Source organism: Lotus japonicus, chromosome 4 (genome assembly GCF_012489685.1).
Source record: "Lotus japonicus ecotype B-129 chromosome 4, LjGifu_v1.2".
NCBI classification, from domain to species: Eukaryota; Viridiplantae; Streptophyta; class Magnoliopsida; order Fabales; family Fabaceae; genus Lotus; species Lotus japonicus.
In genome coordinates this window covers 73,848,018-73,864,274 of record NC_080044.1, presented here as the reverse complement: position 1 = coordinate 73,864,274, position 16,257 = coordinate 73,848,018, and the positions used below count along the sequence as shown (strand labels likewise).

The window sequence follows — 16,257 nt, the reverse complement described above, 5'->3', positions numbered from 1 at the left end:
CCCCTGTGGTATAAAGCTTAGCTAGGGTAAAAAATGGGATGGGTGAGGTGATTCGGATCTTTCCTTCAGCTAACGATAATCGTGCTCGACGCACTCAATCTTAGTTACTATGAATCACCTCGGGTCCTAATCGATTGTCTGAAGTAGTCGGGTGGTGGGAGTGATCGGTCTTACCAATCCCAAAACACTAAGTAATCCAACTTGTGTATTCTTTAGTTGTACAAAATTGAAGTTGTCTTCTAAACTTTGATTACTACTGGCCTTGTGGTTTTGCATTGGTTCGGTAGGAATACGGTAAGATAAGTTGCTCTCCAAATTTAACCTCACAAAATTATTGTCACATAGCAGCCAGAGGAAAAATGTTCCAAATGCAGACAATTATTAGTCGCAACTCGCAACCAACAAATCGCCAGAGAAAACAAGGCATATATGCAGACAACACAAGGTTGAGTAGAATCCAAAATGCACAATTGAAATAAAAAAAAAAAAAAACAGAAACCAGCTGAGCTCCATTTACATACACAACCCAAAGCTGCAAGCTGATTCCTGAAATCATCATCATCATATATATATAACCAGTCACAAGATTAGGTAAGACACTGACTACTACTGCTACTGCTATGAACAGACAATCTTTGTTCAGGAGAACCCGGGGACCTGTCTCCCTGCCCATCATCATCCCTCTGGTAATTTCTCCTTTTTCTCAATTTCACCCCTTGTCTGTTTTCAATTCTCATTTTCACCCCTTAGAATAAAATACTAATATATACCTTAGTCTTTATATATAAAAAAATAAAAATTAATTAACTAATTAGAACCCACCGAAAATTAACTCAAGATCACTCCACGTGTCTTTGCAATGCCAAATCCTCCGCCTCCACAAAAGTGCCATGAAAACCGTATGGCACTCTTGACGGCAGCTTCACGGTTGCTTCCACCGTAAGGTCCACCGCGTTCACTATCTGCAACTCCGATTGCCACGTCATCTCGTCATGCACGAATGCCATAATGTACCCCTCATCTTCTTCTTCCCCATTCGGCAAGAAAAACGGTTCCCCACCGAACCTTCCTTCACCATAGAAGTGCCTCTTCACTTCCCCACTCACCAGGTCCACCTTCGCAAACCCAGAAACCTTCGGCCACGGTTCAGCAATGGCTAAGTACACGAACCGGGTTTTCCTCCCGAGCCGGTTCCGGTTCACCATCCCCGCTTCAAGGTTCAAACCAGGCACAATATCGCGGCGCGTGGATTCCCCTGTTTTCAGATTCAGTCTTATCTCCGATAACACGCTTTCAAGTCCTTCATCGCTCTCGTTGAAGATTGAATCCGGCGGTGTCATGCAGGAACCGATAACCACGACTTCATCGGTTTCTGGCTCCTCCCACGCATTCCAGAGGTGGAAGCAGAACGTGTCCGGCGACTCCACCCATATGATGCTGGAAGCGTCGGTGGCGTATTTTGGAAGGACTCCGAACCGTGATTTCTTCTCGCCGTCGTAGATCACCGGGGAGCCTCCCTTGATCATTTCCCCGAGCTTGAACACAACCTGGTGGTCGGGGATCACGACAAAATTCTCCGTTATCGCGAAGTCGTGAGTCATCGTTGGAGCGGCAAGTCGGATTTCGACGTCGGGGGACTTCTCACCCTCCGGGGAGAATCGGAAGTACTTGATGTATGGTCTCGCGACGTCGTAGCTCAAGGCAAAGAGCTCGCCGGAGACAGGGTCGATTTTCGGGTGAGCGATCATGGTGGAGCAGAGTTGGTTGCAGAAGCTGTAACGGCCGACTGTGCTCAGGTCGCCGGAGGGGGTGATTTTGAGCTCGTAAGGGAGGTCATCCTCCGACATGGCGAGGAGCTTGCCGTTGAAGTAGACTAAGCCGGCGTTGGCGACGCCGGAGCCTCGCCGGTGGTCGAGGATTCCACACAGCCCCCTCGCGTAGTAGAGGAGGATCCTCGCGATGCCGGAGTGACCATGGAGTTCTCCGATGGCCTTGGGGAACATCGCCCGTCCAAGCTTTCGTTCCTGAACCAGCCTCTCTGTTTCGGTGAAGCGGCAAGCGTAGCTTGCCGCGCCGCCATTGATGGTGACGGCGTGAACCATGCCGTCGCCGTCGAAGAGGTGGTGACCGGCAACAGGCTCGAACATTGGGTTCGCGCCGTTACGGAGGTAGACGCCGTTGAGGCAGTGTGGTATGGTGCCGGCGACGGGGAGGGAGCGGACCACCGGCTGCTCCGGTACCGGGGCGTAGTTTCCAGAGATTTGTACACGTGGATCCGAAGTTTTTGGAAGCGGTTGCTGAAGCTCGCGTGAGAGCAACGCGCTTTCGAACATGTCTAGGGCCATTGCTGCGGCTTTTTGGATTGGGTTCCAGTGCGGTTTTTTGTTGTCAGTGTTTGTTGTTGTTGCAGGAGGTTTTGTGTTTTGATGATTCTCTTTAGTAATTAAGGGTGTGTTGTAGGGTTGTTTTGGGAATTGGAACACTGAGGGAGAGTGTAGAGCACAATCCACCTTTCTATTGGGCTTCTTTTTGGGAAAGCCCAAGTCATAGAATGATGAAGATGGAGAAGGAGGAGGAAATTGAGGTTTAGCCCATGTACTAGTGTTGAGTGATAGTGAAGAAGGTGCCATGATCATCATGGAGGTTTTGGTGGTGTTGTTAATAGAAGAAAGAAGTGGAGTGTTTTCTTTTTTCTTCTTTTTCTCTCTAGAGAGAGGGAAAGAGGGAGAGAGTGAAGAGGAGTTTTGGGGTAGAAAGGGAGAGGGAAATGGGTTATATATAGTGGGGGAGGGAGGTGAAAGAAAGGGAGTTTGATGTTATTTGTTAATTAATATATTTTGTGTGTATGGAGGTCCACCTCAGACATGTAAGCCAAGACCACGTGGTAGATATGTGGATTTGTTTGTTGATTCCAAATTGTACGTGGTGTGGGGCAGCGGCATTCGGCTTGGAATTGATTTGCTTTTGCATTTGCTCTTTGTGACATCGAAACCTGAGTGTGTGGGAAACACACAACATATATAATGTTTTGTTCACACTTTATATAAATATAAGTGGAAAATTTAGGAAGAGGAGATACTATAAGATGAAATAAAGAAAAAATAAGAGATGTGATTGATAATATAATTAAAAAAATAAAAGAGATAAGACAAATTATACAGATGTGTGAATAAATCATAGCTATAGTATAGAGTTGAGTGAGTGTGTCCTTTTTATCGGTGTTGGGACACTTGATCAAGTTTTGGATGAAAAACAAAAAACATTGAAACATCTCATTCAGACATTCACTTCAATCAGTTCTGCAGTGTGTAAAGTTACTATCAACTGGTTTAGTTTAGACACACAAAAGGTTTGAATTAAATTGGTTTAAACAAGTCATTTTCGGATTGATAATACCCAAACCCTTAATTTTGAGAGTTAAAAGCAGCTCAACCTATTGAAAAGGGGAAATAAGGGGGTGTTTGGTTCCAAAAAATATTTATATTTTTAAAAAATAGTTTTTATATTCAAATTAAGAAAACACATTTGTTTTAATTTACGGTTTTCATTTTCACGACAACTGTCATTATTATTGTCGCTGCCAATGTCACTATCGTCGCCACTATTACCATCAACATCACCACTATACCACCACCACCATTTTTCAGCTCAGTGCTTTAATCATTTTAATTTTTTCGCAACAAAATGTAAACGTCTTTATTTTTCTCCCAAAAACTCAAAGAGAGAAGAAAAAAATTCACTACAAGCAATTATGTTGAAAATGTGGGCTGTCATGGGCTTCTTGCAGCTCACCTTATGGTCATCAAAGCTAGGTGATGGATGACCTCCTCTAAATGACCATATGGGTCATGAGAGTGAGGGCCGCTCAGCTAGAAGATTTCAAGGTGAACCAAATGTCTTCTTGAAGCGGCTCATTAGACTTGAGGGACTTTTTGGCGACCTCACATCCAACTTGGTGTGTCATCCTCCTCTCATTTTAGGAGCGATTTGCCATAGAAGGCTTGTAATGTATATGACTACTTAGTTTATCGTGTATGGATCCTTGAGCCAAATTTATGTACGACCCATGGGTCCAATTAGAAATTAGGAATAAAGTTTTTCCTACTATAAAACGAAAATATTCACTTGTAATGAAGAGTTTCACTTAATTTTGTTAAACACTTTTTTTTTGCCACCGTCATTGTTTCACTTATCGTGAACGAAATTGCGTGGTGGGTCCAATTAGAAATGAGGTTTTTTTTATTCCCAACTCTATCCGAAGACATTGTTGAAGAAAAATCAAATTAAATACGCTACATGAGCTAATTAGCCATTGATCACTAAGAAGAAAACTTCCTAACTAGGTAAACTCACTAAGAAAACTTCCTAACTAGGTAAACTAACTAAGAAAACTTCCTAACTAGCTAATTAGCCAGTTAATTAATTACAAAAGAATTCGTGTCTTTTTTCAGTTTTCAGGAGAATTTTGATCCACCGAAATGAGGATGGGACATGGACGATTCGTAAGATTCCCAATAAATAGATAGCAATGATCTTTTGTAAATGAAGAAAAATCTTCCTACAATACAGAAAAGAATTTCCCGCAAGAAAGCAAATTGTTAGCAAAAATACAAAATCTAAAAGAATTTCAATTTTGGGTTAAGCAGAGATAGAAAAATTGTTGCCAACTCGTAGGTGAGAAATCGCCGTAATTCTTTTAATTTCTTCATTTTTTTACGTTTTTATTTGAAAATTATGTTCTATATAGTTAACATGGAGTTCTTTTACAGTTTTACTTGTTAAATTAAAATTAAAATATTGAATTTTTACTAAAGTTGAAGACTCGATCAACATGGCTATAACCTACACGAGTTCCTAAAGGTGAGTCCGACTAAATTAACAAAAAACCCTTATGAGCCACATAATACCAATTTAACCTACTGACGAGCCAGGTTAGGTTGGATTGACTCTTGATTTCCAACCCATATTAAGAGCTCTAACTAGAAGGGTATCAAGAAGCAAATGTAGACCGTAGGAGTGTAAAGCCCACTTGTTTTCAAGTTCATCCATGAAAATTGGTCACATCATTAAGTAATACCTAGCCCGCATGCTAAGTCACTCAAATATAGAGACACTTTAACTGCCGTTGTCCTCAATGTTTCTTCCTTCTCTTGCAAATTCTTAGCCCTCTCCTCCAACTTCATACCTTTCAAAGCTATGGTGCAGCCCACACAAATGGATTGCTACCTGTCAACGTTCTTGGTCCCCACTACTATTTTCTTCATCTCAACTTCAGGGCTCTTCAAAATTCAATAATTAAAAAGTATGATCATTGTTCACAAAAAATAGAGGAAGAGATAAATAGAAAAAAGAAAAGAGGGAAAACAAGGGAGAAAATTTGTAAAAGATATGATGGGCTAAAAAGAGATGGAAATAAAATGAATGCAAAAAAGTGGTGGAAAATTTTTAAATTGAAAATTAATGAATCAAAATCTGACATGTTAGGTGCTGTTCGGGGTGGTTGTTGTTTTCAGTTTTTAGTTTTGAAATGTTATTTTCAAAACAAAACTTGTTCGGTAAATTTAGTTTTGATTTCCTTTTTAACCCAATATCACAACACTTTTCCTCTTGTTTTAAAAACCAAAATAATAGGTTTGTTGTTTATTGTTTTAAGTTTTAAAAGTTTGAATTACGATGGATAACCGTTTTACTTGATCATGGGAAGAGTACGTGGCAATCAAATTAATCTATTTTTGACTTATTATTGATTTTACGTAACTGGTATAGCATTGCTTTCTTTTTGCTCCCACCTCTAATTTTACAACCGTTTTATAATTAAAAAAATTAAAAATTAAAACCAGTTTTAGTTTTCTAAATTTTCAAAAGTTTAAATTTACAACCACCCCGAACAGGGCCTTAGGTACCAATCGTTGATTAAATTACTAAACAAGACATACATACCCTAAATTGATTCAAACAATACTCTTTTACTATTTAGTGAAATGTTCAATCACTTTTTATCACGCGTCTGGCATTTATTTAATCTTAGGCCTTAACAATAAATATCTACTTCTAAGTAATTAAGTACGTTGTGTACTTGTGTTTGGGTCAAGATATTTATTTAATCTTGTGTTACACAAATGGAGGTTGGCTTGATTAGTCAAACCATGTCAATGAAATTAAACAAAGGTCTTGGATTTGATTCAAGTATTCATGAAGAACATAAACATATAAAAGCGACACATTCACGGCTTGAATATAATTATCTGGATAATGGGGTCAATCCGATAAAATAAAAGTATCATATAATAATTGGGTTGGTTAGATGACTTATAAGGGTTACTTAACCCTACCCAAATATGGATCAATAGGATTTGGGCCGATGGTGCGAAAATTGGGGTCTTTGGCGACTGAGTTTTTAGGTTTTGGTGTTGTGACTTTGCTTTGATCTCGTTGTCCAGTATGTTGGTCCAGACGAGCCAGAGCGCCGACCTGTCCGTTATATTGGGCATTTTATGTTTTCGTTTATGGTAGGGGTACCTTAATCGCCAGCGGCCAGGACATACCGAGACCTGTGGGGTTCACCCGCGGTTGAAACATCAATATTCTGCGCTGATTCGTGACCCTGCAATGGCGAGATGAGCTCTGTTTTTGTTGGGTTATGTCATTATGTGGATGGTTCTTCACCGCATCTCGATCCCTGATAGATTGCCCTTCTCATTGGTTGTTTGTTGCCTGATCCGGGCTTGGGTCCTTGGCAATGTTGCTTGGGATCTATTCTGCATTTTGCAAAGGGAAGGTGTTTATTTGGGCTGGGTTGCTAAAGATTTATTTTTGGATGCACCAATTTTCAAAGCCTTTTGCTCAATGAATTATCGAGTTTCAGGTCAAAATATAGGCATTCTTAACCAATGATCGATCAACCAATTAAGAAGGTGTTATAAATGTTGGATGCCTATAATTAATCATATTTGTATGGAAATTGTATCAGAACCTAATACTATATTACAGAACCTAGGCGAAGTGCCCCCTAGGCGAAGTGCCCTTACAATAACAGAGTTTGGTCTGAATTCTTTAATTTTGAAGAGAACACACATGTACAACCCCAAATTAGCGCTCTTACTTAGAAGCTTCTTGCACTCATGCTTCTCCCTTCCATCTAAATGTAATATTTTTTCTATTATGATCTCCCACTCCTCTCTTTCATACATCATTCTAATTAATCCCTTTCCAAAAATTCACATATTCCCTTTGCTAACTAATCTAACTAACTCATTCTTTTAATTCAACGTAACTTAATAACACTCCCACCGTTTCACTTTGAGTTCGCTGCTTGAACTGGTGTCAAGTACTGTGGACCTCTTAGCCCGTTGATAACTTGATATACTTCCTTTTTTACTTTTAAGAAGTCAATATCAGGCTTTGCTTATCAAGTTATCCAAAAGATATAAAACTTGTATTGTGATATGTATAGCAACAATGACTAGAGGTCCCCACAAAGTATAAATGTGTGAAGAAGCAAACATTTCAAGCGGTTGAATTGAAAGAGAGACACCATTAAAGCCCACAAAGGATGGGGTGGGTAATTGGCTTCCCATTTAATTAATTTGGACTTTGTGGGCACGTCCTGTTGAGGATTGTGGATGTGCCATCCCAGAACAAAGCCATGGTAGCTCTTGTCAAGAACCACAAGACAAACTATAGTGTCATAGCAAGAATTGATGGCTATTGGCTATTACTGATATCTGCTATCTGCTCAGTTTCTTTAGGGTAAATAGTTACATTGGTCCCTGGATGTTCGCACCGACTTCAGAATCGTCCCTGGATGAATTTTATTAGGCTCGCGGTCCCCAGTTGTGGCAAAAAATAGTCATATTAGTCCCTGATGTTAAAATCCCCTAACGTCCGTTAACCCAATTAATAAAAGTCAACATTATCTTTCTAATTTTCTTTCACTTTGGTCCCTTTCTTCTTTCTTCCACCCTCTTCACCCCCTCCTTCCATCATTTTCACCAAAACCCACCCCCCATCATGCTTCAGAAACCCAGAACGTAAACCCACAAACCCAACTCAGATTTAACACCAAATCAACCCCCTTCACCACCAATCTGAAGCTTTTCTCACCAAACACTAAAAACCCAACATCCATAGCCACACCCACCTTCCGTAACCGAACCAACCAGCCTCCTTCCTCATTCAAACCTCCAACCCAGATCTGGTTTATCCTTTCTCTCATTCCCCAAAGAGCAGTACCCAAATCCGGGTTTAGGGATTTGGACACAGATCTGAGATTTATCTTCACCGAGGTCTGGAGTGAGGGGGGTGGTGACCGGAGAACTTGAATCAGGTGGTTGGTATTTTACTCATGGAGGGTAAATTAGGTGTTAAATCTAAGTTGGGTTTGTGTTAAATCTGGGAGAGAAGGTTTGGGCATGATTGGTTGAAGAAGGAGAAGAAGAGTGTTGATGATGATGATATGAAAAAAAAGAAAAAAAAAAGGGAATGGGTTGATGAAGAAGGGGAGGAGTTTTTGGTGAAGATGATGGAAGAAGGGGATGAAGATGAATAAAGTGAAGATGAACAAGATGAAGATGAAGGAAGTGAAGATTGTGGGTTTACGTTCTGGGTTTCTGAAGCATGATGGGGGGTGGGTTTTGGTGAAAATGATGGAAGAAGGGGGTGGAGAGGGTGGAAGAAATAAGAAAGGGACCAAAGTGAAAGAAAATTAGAAAGATAATGTTGACTTTTATTAATTGGGTTAACGGACGTTAGGGGATTTTAACGTCAGGGACTAATATGACTATTTTTTTCCACATCTGGGGACCGCGAGCCTAATAAAATTCATCCAGGGACGATTCTGAAGTCGGTTCGAACATCGAGGGATCAATGTGACCATTTACCCGTTTCTTTAAGTTCCTATTGGAAAACAAAGCTATATTCAACTAGAGGTCTAAAACTAGATATTGCGGTGCACATGGACGACATAGACCTGTCTTTTTTTTTTCTTTTTCTTTTTTTTCCTAATACATATATCCTCCATACGCAGGTGTGGATATTTACAAAGATTTTTTTCATGTACAAAACTCGAATCTCATACTTCATTTAAAATAAATTAATATATATCATACATGAACCATTGATTCATGTTTTACACTCAACTTTTGCAGTTTAGTGTCCTGATTATGAGATGATTTTTTTTATAAGCATGAGGTGAAGAATTAATCTCAATGTTTACCTATGTGGGAATATCTTTACTAAAATAGTTTTTTTTTTAATTTCATTGATTTTTTTTTGAAAGGTAAAAATTTCATTGTTAACATAGCTACCTGCGACAAGAGAACAAGATGGGAGGTGGCGGTGTGATCAAGGACCGGGATAGCCACTGAATTTCAGGGTTTGCAGCGAGCTTAGGCGCCGACGATGCGTTTAAAGCGAAATTGTTGGCGATTCGGAAGGGACTCACTCATGTTTGGGAATTGGGGCACTTGTGTGTGGTGTGCTACACAGATTTCCGGCAAGCAGCAGAAGTGATTGGGAGTAATGCTGAGGTTGGGACTTTTTGGCACAGAGACGAAATTGAGGCTATCAGAGTGATGCTCATGAGGGACTGACGAGTGACTATAGTGCATGTCGATCGAGAGTATAATCAGGTTGTTGATGCACTTGCAAAGCTTGCTGCAAATGAGAATTGGAAATGGATCAAGCTTTGGTCTCCGCCGCCCGGCCATGGCAATTATTCCTTTACTCTGCCAAGATGTAGTTAGTTAGCCTACTTTTTCTGTTTTTCATTTCCCACTATAACAAAAATAAAATCACTTCATACTCTCGCTTTTTAATTAACCACGTGTAGTTTTTATATAATAAGGATTAATTTTAAATTATATCAAATTAATACTAATTTAATTTTTAATTAGTTATTTTAACAAGGGCAACAGAACCAACAACTCAGCTATATATCTTAATCATTAATTAACTTCATACAAAACTGAATCTTATCTCATTGTATTTGAGTTAGCACCCCTTATCCGGTTAAATGCAATGTTTAGATTTGTAAAAAAATATTAACTTCATACAAAAATAGTTCAATCCCTATCATGGATATGCATAATTGTAACAAAACAGTTTAATTTGTCATGTCATATATATTGTCATTTTCATCTGCAAATTATCGTGTGGAGATATTTCTCTACAGAGGCATTCAAGATAATTATGTTCATCTCTATGATACAATAATATCTTATCTCTTTTCACTGCAAAAGGATATATTTAATTTCTACAAAATTTAGGCAGATTCTTTCATTTACAAATGAATCTTAGCTGATTTTTTTTGGAAAGCATAACAATTTATTCATATAAAGACAATATTAATAGAGAGACAATTTTCCTGAGTTTTTAGGAGGGAAAAGTTGAAAGGTTGTAAACTTATGATAAATGAATGAGAAAGTTCAAGAACATTACCAATTTATAAATTTAAACGCTTTGAGTCTCAAGGTTTTCCACATTGAACCCTAACTTTCCAAGTTTTAAGGTCGAAAACCTTCCGCTTCAGAATCAAGTGATCGTTAAGTGGTTACCCTCTTCTTTTCGTTTTCTTTGAAGTTCTTAACTCAGGTATATCCGAGTTCTGAAAAAGGAATGAAGAAATAACTTTTTTTTCTATAAGCAAATGAAGAAATAACTAAAGACCCCTAATTATTATAGTTTGTCGAATGTATACTTCCTTACCATCCTAAAATTAAAGGTTTAGGTTTGTGCTGAATACGCTGATCAGAGTTTTTTCGTGTGTACTTTCTTTTTAATACTTGGTCTGAGGATTCCCTTTATTAATTTTTAGACCAATATCTAAGTCTTCCTCAGCATTGCTCCTTCCAAACAATATCCAAATTCCTGGGGATTCCAAAGTTTATGCAATCTTCTAAATATCCCGAGTACTTCCTCCCTTTTCTTTTACCACATCCAGCTCAATTGATCCTTGTACAATAAGAGAAAAGCTATATTTCTTTAAAATAGTCGGCCTCTTATGAAGGTTTAGAAGCTTACGTGATTTAAGGAGAAGTTTGTTCTCATAAAAGTTTCTTCCAGCGTTATGCCTTATTCATCCCATTTTAGAAGAAGGAGGACGAATCCAATAATTTTTTCATCGGGACGTATATTTATTATATGTTACTACAACATGCTTCTTATATGTTAAAATTAATTTAAAGAAATTTTTTTTAATTTGTAAACCACAATTTTTTTGATTGACAAAGTCTTTAAAAAGATAAGCACATATCCAGCTGTGAACATCTTAAGTATGGGTTTCGTGTGCCAATCTATCCACCTGCCGGCATCAACTGTCAGTTTTAACAATAGTCAGTTGTCAAAGTGAAAGTGATGAAGTGTTCAAACTTTTGGTCTCTGCTAGAATTATGTAATTGACCATTTGAGAGGGATGTTATCATGAACATTATTATATATCAGTAGCATATATAGCATCCTTGTTTTTGTTAGCAAAAAAGTAGTCAATTGCTATCAAACCAACAGGCAAATATTGATGCTCTGCTACCACTTATTCTATGATTTCAAAATTTGATCATAAACTGCTTTGTAAACAAAAATTTATCGTACGTAAACAACTAAACATACCTGCCTGATACGTTTTATACATAAGGTTTCCACTCTTGCTAATTGAGTGCTTACCATGGTGAATCATTGACCTTGTCCATATTACTTAATTAGTTATGCTAAGCTCGACAAAAGATTATGGTCCATCCACTTGATTACATAAATTCAAATCTCATAAAGAAATCTTATCCATTGTAGTGGTCATCAAAATTTGCAATTAGAATATATTTGTCCCTTGTCAATTCTAAGCAAAAGTGCCCATAGCTTGGGAAAAGAATAAATAGAGAAAACAACCGAAAGTCAGCTAGCTAGAGAAAAACCAATTAAACAACAATTGGAAGAAATAAAGAAAGAAAAGAAACCCTAATCTGAAATTGGGATAGGCATGAAAGTCAGGTCGATCCACATTTCTCATTAGGTACATGTTTGGATGGATTAGAATATCCTCTAATGTGAAAATTATACCATATTCCTTCGTATTGAGATTTTGTATCTATCTCATTTTTCATATATATACTAAATAGGTATAGGTTGGATACTTATTTCGACCAGCTCAAATGACCATATGAGTATATGGCCGAATATTATCCTAGCCGACTCAGAGGTTATTCTCATCCAAATGAATATTGTGTTGGTTTGCCCGAACGACAAAAGAAAGTTTCTATCTCGTCCAACGTACAACTAGTCAACCAAAGACAAAGCTGGCAGGATTAATAATTCGAGGGTTGCCAAAGAAGAGTCATCAACTCGAAAGTTATTCACGATAGTTTCATTAAGGTTAAGTGTTTTCATTACAATTCATATCAAACTCCATGAATAGAAGTTTGATCATTAATCAATTAAGGAATATTACTCATTTTGCTCATTATATGCTCTTATATGACTTTGACTTTCTCCCTTTCATTTTAATTAGACTTGAGCGTCAGAATACTTATCATGCTTTGTCCTGGAAATACATCACACCAACGAGCTATGGACCTTGCACCACTACTCCTTGATTAGATGTACTCGCTCAATATCTAAAATAAAAAGACCTTGTAAATGTTTATAACGAAAGAGATAAACATATATATAATGTTTCTTGTATATTGTTGGTTCCTGGTAATATCTTGTATATACAGATTTTTTTTATTAGTCATTTTTTTCAGTGAGGGTTTTTTTTAGGTCCTTTTTAGGAATTAGTTTCTGGATATGCATTTGTCAATTTATGTTTCTCAACTCCTACCACTTAATATTGTAATGTGACATTATCATAGGATTATAATTCATCGTTGGATTGTTTTTTTCGCATAGGCAAATTCATAGTTGAATACATGACGAAAAATTACAATTAAGTCAAATTCACGCCGGACAAAAATATCTTCCATTAGTTTTTAATTTACAACTATTATTCATTCATGATTTTAGCATCACGGTATATTCAACATGCATGCGCATTTAATCTTTGATGGAGTCTAATGTTAGTGTCTAGTCCGGGGACGGATCTAAGTGCAAGCCTATGAGGGCATGTGCCCTAACTTATTTTTTAAAAAATCATTAAAAAAAAATTGAGTAGTAAAAGTATGTGGTTTTTTTTAGTAAAAAATACTCTCACTTGTGTTCTACATTGTTAAATGCTCTCACTTGAATAGTAAAACATGTAGTTTTTGAGGACCATCTTTGGTAAAAAACTGTCCTTACTTATATTCCCTTTGATAAAAAATGCACTCACATCTAATAGTATATATGAAATATTTTTATACGAATTTATATGTAAATATTTTCGTCACAACATCAAATTTCTGCCGTCACTGTTCTAGTCAATCAGAAATAACTGTTCTAGTCAATCAGAAATAGAAGTTATGATCATGGTGCTTGGTGCTGAAAAGGTCACCTTTTCACATAAGTGGGATGCATTATTTCCTCCATATTATAGCACAAACGGGCTTGTTATGAATTATGTTGTTCAATTTTAAGTGACATCAATACGAGAATCGAAAGGAAATGTTGTGGTGTCACAATTACCTGGAGGGACACATTTCATTGTCAGGTGATCAGTTGAGCAAGTTGGTGCATGTGTGGGGGCTGGATTAGCTACAGAGTAATGATATATACACACCTCATTTTGTAAACATTTCATTTCCACATTTTTTGTTTCTATTTCTCTCATCTTATCATTTATCACATCTCATACTTTCTCTCTCTTACTTTTTCTTTTCTTCCTATCTCTGTCTTCATTCCACCTCTTCCACCTCAAATGAAAGGTGTGTAAGTATCATTATTGTTAGCTACATGTCTTCTTCAAACTGCAGTAAAATGCAGTGCCCTTTTGTTTATGACAACCTGATGCAGGTGAATGCAGACAATCTACTGGATCAGGCTAGTTCGGTATACATACAGGCTGAACTAGCTGTTTAAACTGCTATATGACTGAATTATGATGCCACTGCCCACTTTGCACATAGTACTTTAAAAAAGTTGTAACTCGCGATCATAATTGTACGCAATAATGTTATCTTCACACCTCTAAGAGAGGTGGAGAGAGGTGGAATAAAGAGAGATAGAAAGAAAAGAAAAAGTAAGAGAGAGAAAGTATTAGATGTGATAGATGATAAGAGAAGAGAGATAGAAATAAAAAGAGGTGGAAATGAAGTGTTTCAAAGATAAAATGTGTATATATCATTACTCTAATTGTACGGGTACAAGGAGGCATGTGAAGTTAAAAGAAATACGGGTTCTTGGGATATTTTTTCCTCTTTATTTCTCTCTTCTAGTTAGTGCCTAGTAGTGGTATCATATATATCACATCTGTGACGTATTTTTCCAATATTTCTCTAATAATTTACCTCAATGGCAGCAGTACAAATCATTATTGAATCAATAATGAAGCAGAGACTTCAGGTGTAGAAGAGCACATAGAGTTTTAGTCAAAAAAATCTGATAGATACTTTTCCTTCGCAAATTTCATCACAGATTTATTTCTAGAGAGGCCGGAACTAGTGATGCAAAACTAGAGAGAGAGAACTTTTCCATCGCAAACTTCATCTCAAATTTGCAAAATACAACTTTTTCATAAAACACCAAATAGTCTCTAATCCCGTCTCTATTTGTGACGGATTTTCCCCACTCAAAATTCCATCTACAACTTGTATATCTTAAGTAGTGGTTAGCGAGGGAGCATATTCCGTCACTAATGCGACAAAGTAGTTTTTAGGGTAAAGTTATCATTTTTTAGATTTGTGACCTCGCTTGCGACATAATACTTTCCTTTCAAAATTATGTTGCTAAATTCATCTCTTCTACTTAATTTACAGTTTTAAGAATTTTGTAACAGATTAATTTTTCATCGCAAATTATAAATTTCTTTATCCTACAAGGCATAAACCACGCCATGTTGGGTAATTGTTTTTAAAGTATTTTTTTGGCAAATAGTTTTATTTTCTACATTATTTAAAAAATAATTAACCCAATTTGATCGTACTGTCAAAAGTATTAACCAGGGAAGGTGATTTGGTTGGTAATTGTGGTTGGGTTTCGCATCTATTTGATTGGGAGTAGTAGTAGTCTCTTTGGGTAGCACTTTGATTTTTGCTGCTGTTCTTTTTTCACTCTCTCCACTTTTGACTATTTCCCTGTTTCTGTTTTATTTCCTCTATTGTACTATGGGTGGCACCCCTTGTGCCTTTCAATGTTAATTTGGCTTATAAAAAAAAATCTTTCCAACTTTAACATATATATAAACTTTGTCTAAAAGTTATTGTAAGATAGGAAGAGTATGGAAATAATTTGGTGTCCTTCTCATTAATAGTGATTCAATATATATACAAAAATGAATAGGTTAAAGTCAAACTAATGCCTAATATGACTAGCATGATTACAGCATAATTACAGGAAGAATAGTCATGACATTCCTATTCTATCACACCCCCGCAGTCGAAGCGGGAGGTTCGCCAACGCTGAGACTGGATCGAAAATCATCAAAGAGAACTCGAGGGAGGCCTTTGGTGAAGATGTCCGCAATCTGGTGACGAGAGGGAACATGAAGAACACGCGCCTGACCACGGGCGACCTTCTCTCGAACAAAGTGAATGTCCATCTCAATATGTTTAGTGCGCTGATGCTGGACTGGATTGCCGGATAGGTAGATAGCACTGACATTGTCACAGTACACCAAAGTAGCCTGAGAAAGAGGGAAGTGAAGCTCCAAAAGCAGGTTACGTAGCCAACACGATTCAGAAACCACATTAGCAACGCCCCGGTACTCAGCCTCAGCACTGGACCGGAAAAGAGTGGGTTGTCTCTTGGATGACCAAGAGATGAGGTTGTCACCCATAAACACACAGTAGCCAGAAGTAGACCGACGTGTGTCGGGACATCCACCCCAATCAGCATCGGTGTAGGAAATAAGCTTCTCGATAGGAGAAGGATAAAGATGCAATCCCAACTGTAAGGTACCCTGAACATAACGCATCTAAAAGTTATGCGCTTTTCATGGTGGAGGAAGGTTGAGATTCTAAACAATCCTAGAAGGGCTTTAATCAGATTTTGGAGCTTTGTTATCTTTAATACAAACATGGTACTTAATGAGTATGTATATATTTTTATAACAAAAGTGGGAAGTTATGTATAGCATACATCATATAGATAATGAACCACCTAATACTTATAGTTTAGAGATAAAAACTGTAATTGAAG

At 37.6% G+C, this 16,257-nt stretch overlaps 1 protein-coding gene across 1 annotated transcript; it reads right to left on the bottom strand.

The window, feature by feature from the left end:
• Positions 1 to 446: 446 nt before the first annotated feature.
• Positions 447 to 2,740, bottom strand: LOC130715697 (9-cis-epoxycarotenoid dioxygenase NCED2, chloroplastic-like). The gene has a single exon (XM_057565813.1). It carries the CDS (start codon positions 2,637 to 2,639, stop codon positions 840 to 842), a length of 1,800 nt encoding a protein of 599 aa, XP_057421796.1. The 5' UTR covers positions 2,640 to 2,740; the 3' UTR covers positions 447 to 839.
• Positions 2,741 to 16,257: the final 13,517 nt, after the last annotated feature.

Coding starts and splice junctions, on each gene's coding strand:
- LOC130715697 (XM_057565813.1), bottom strand. CDS start 2,639: ATGATGATCATGGCACCTTCTTCACTATCACTCAACACTAGTACATGG.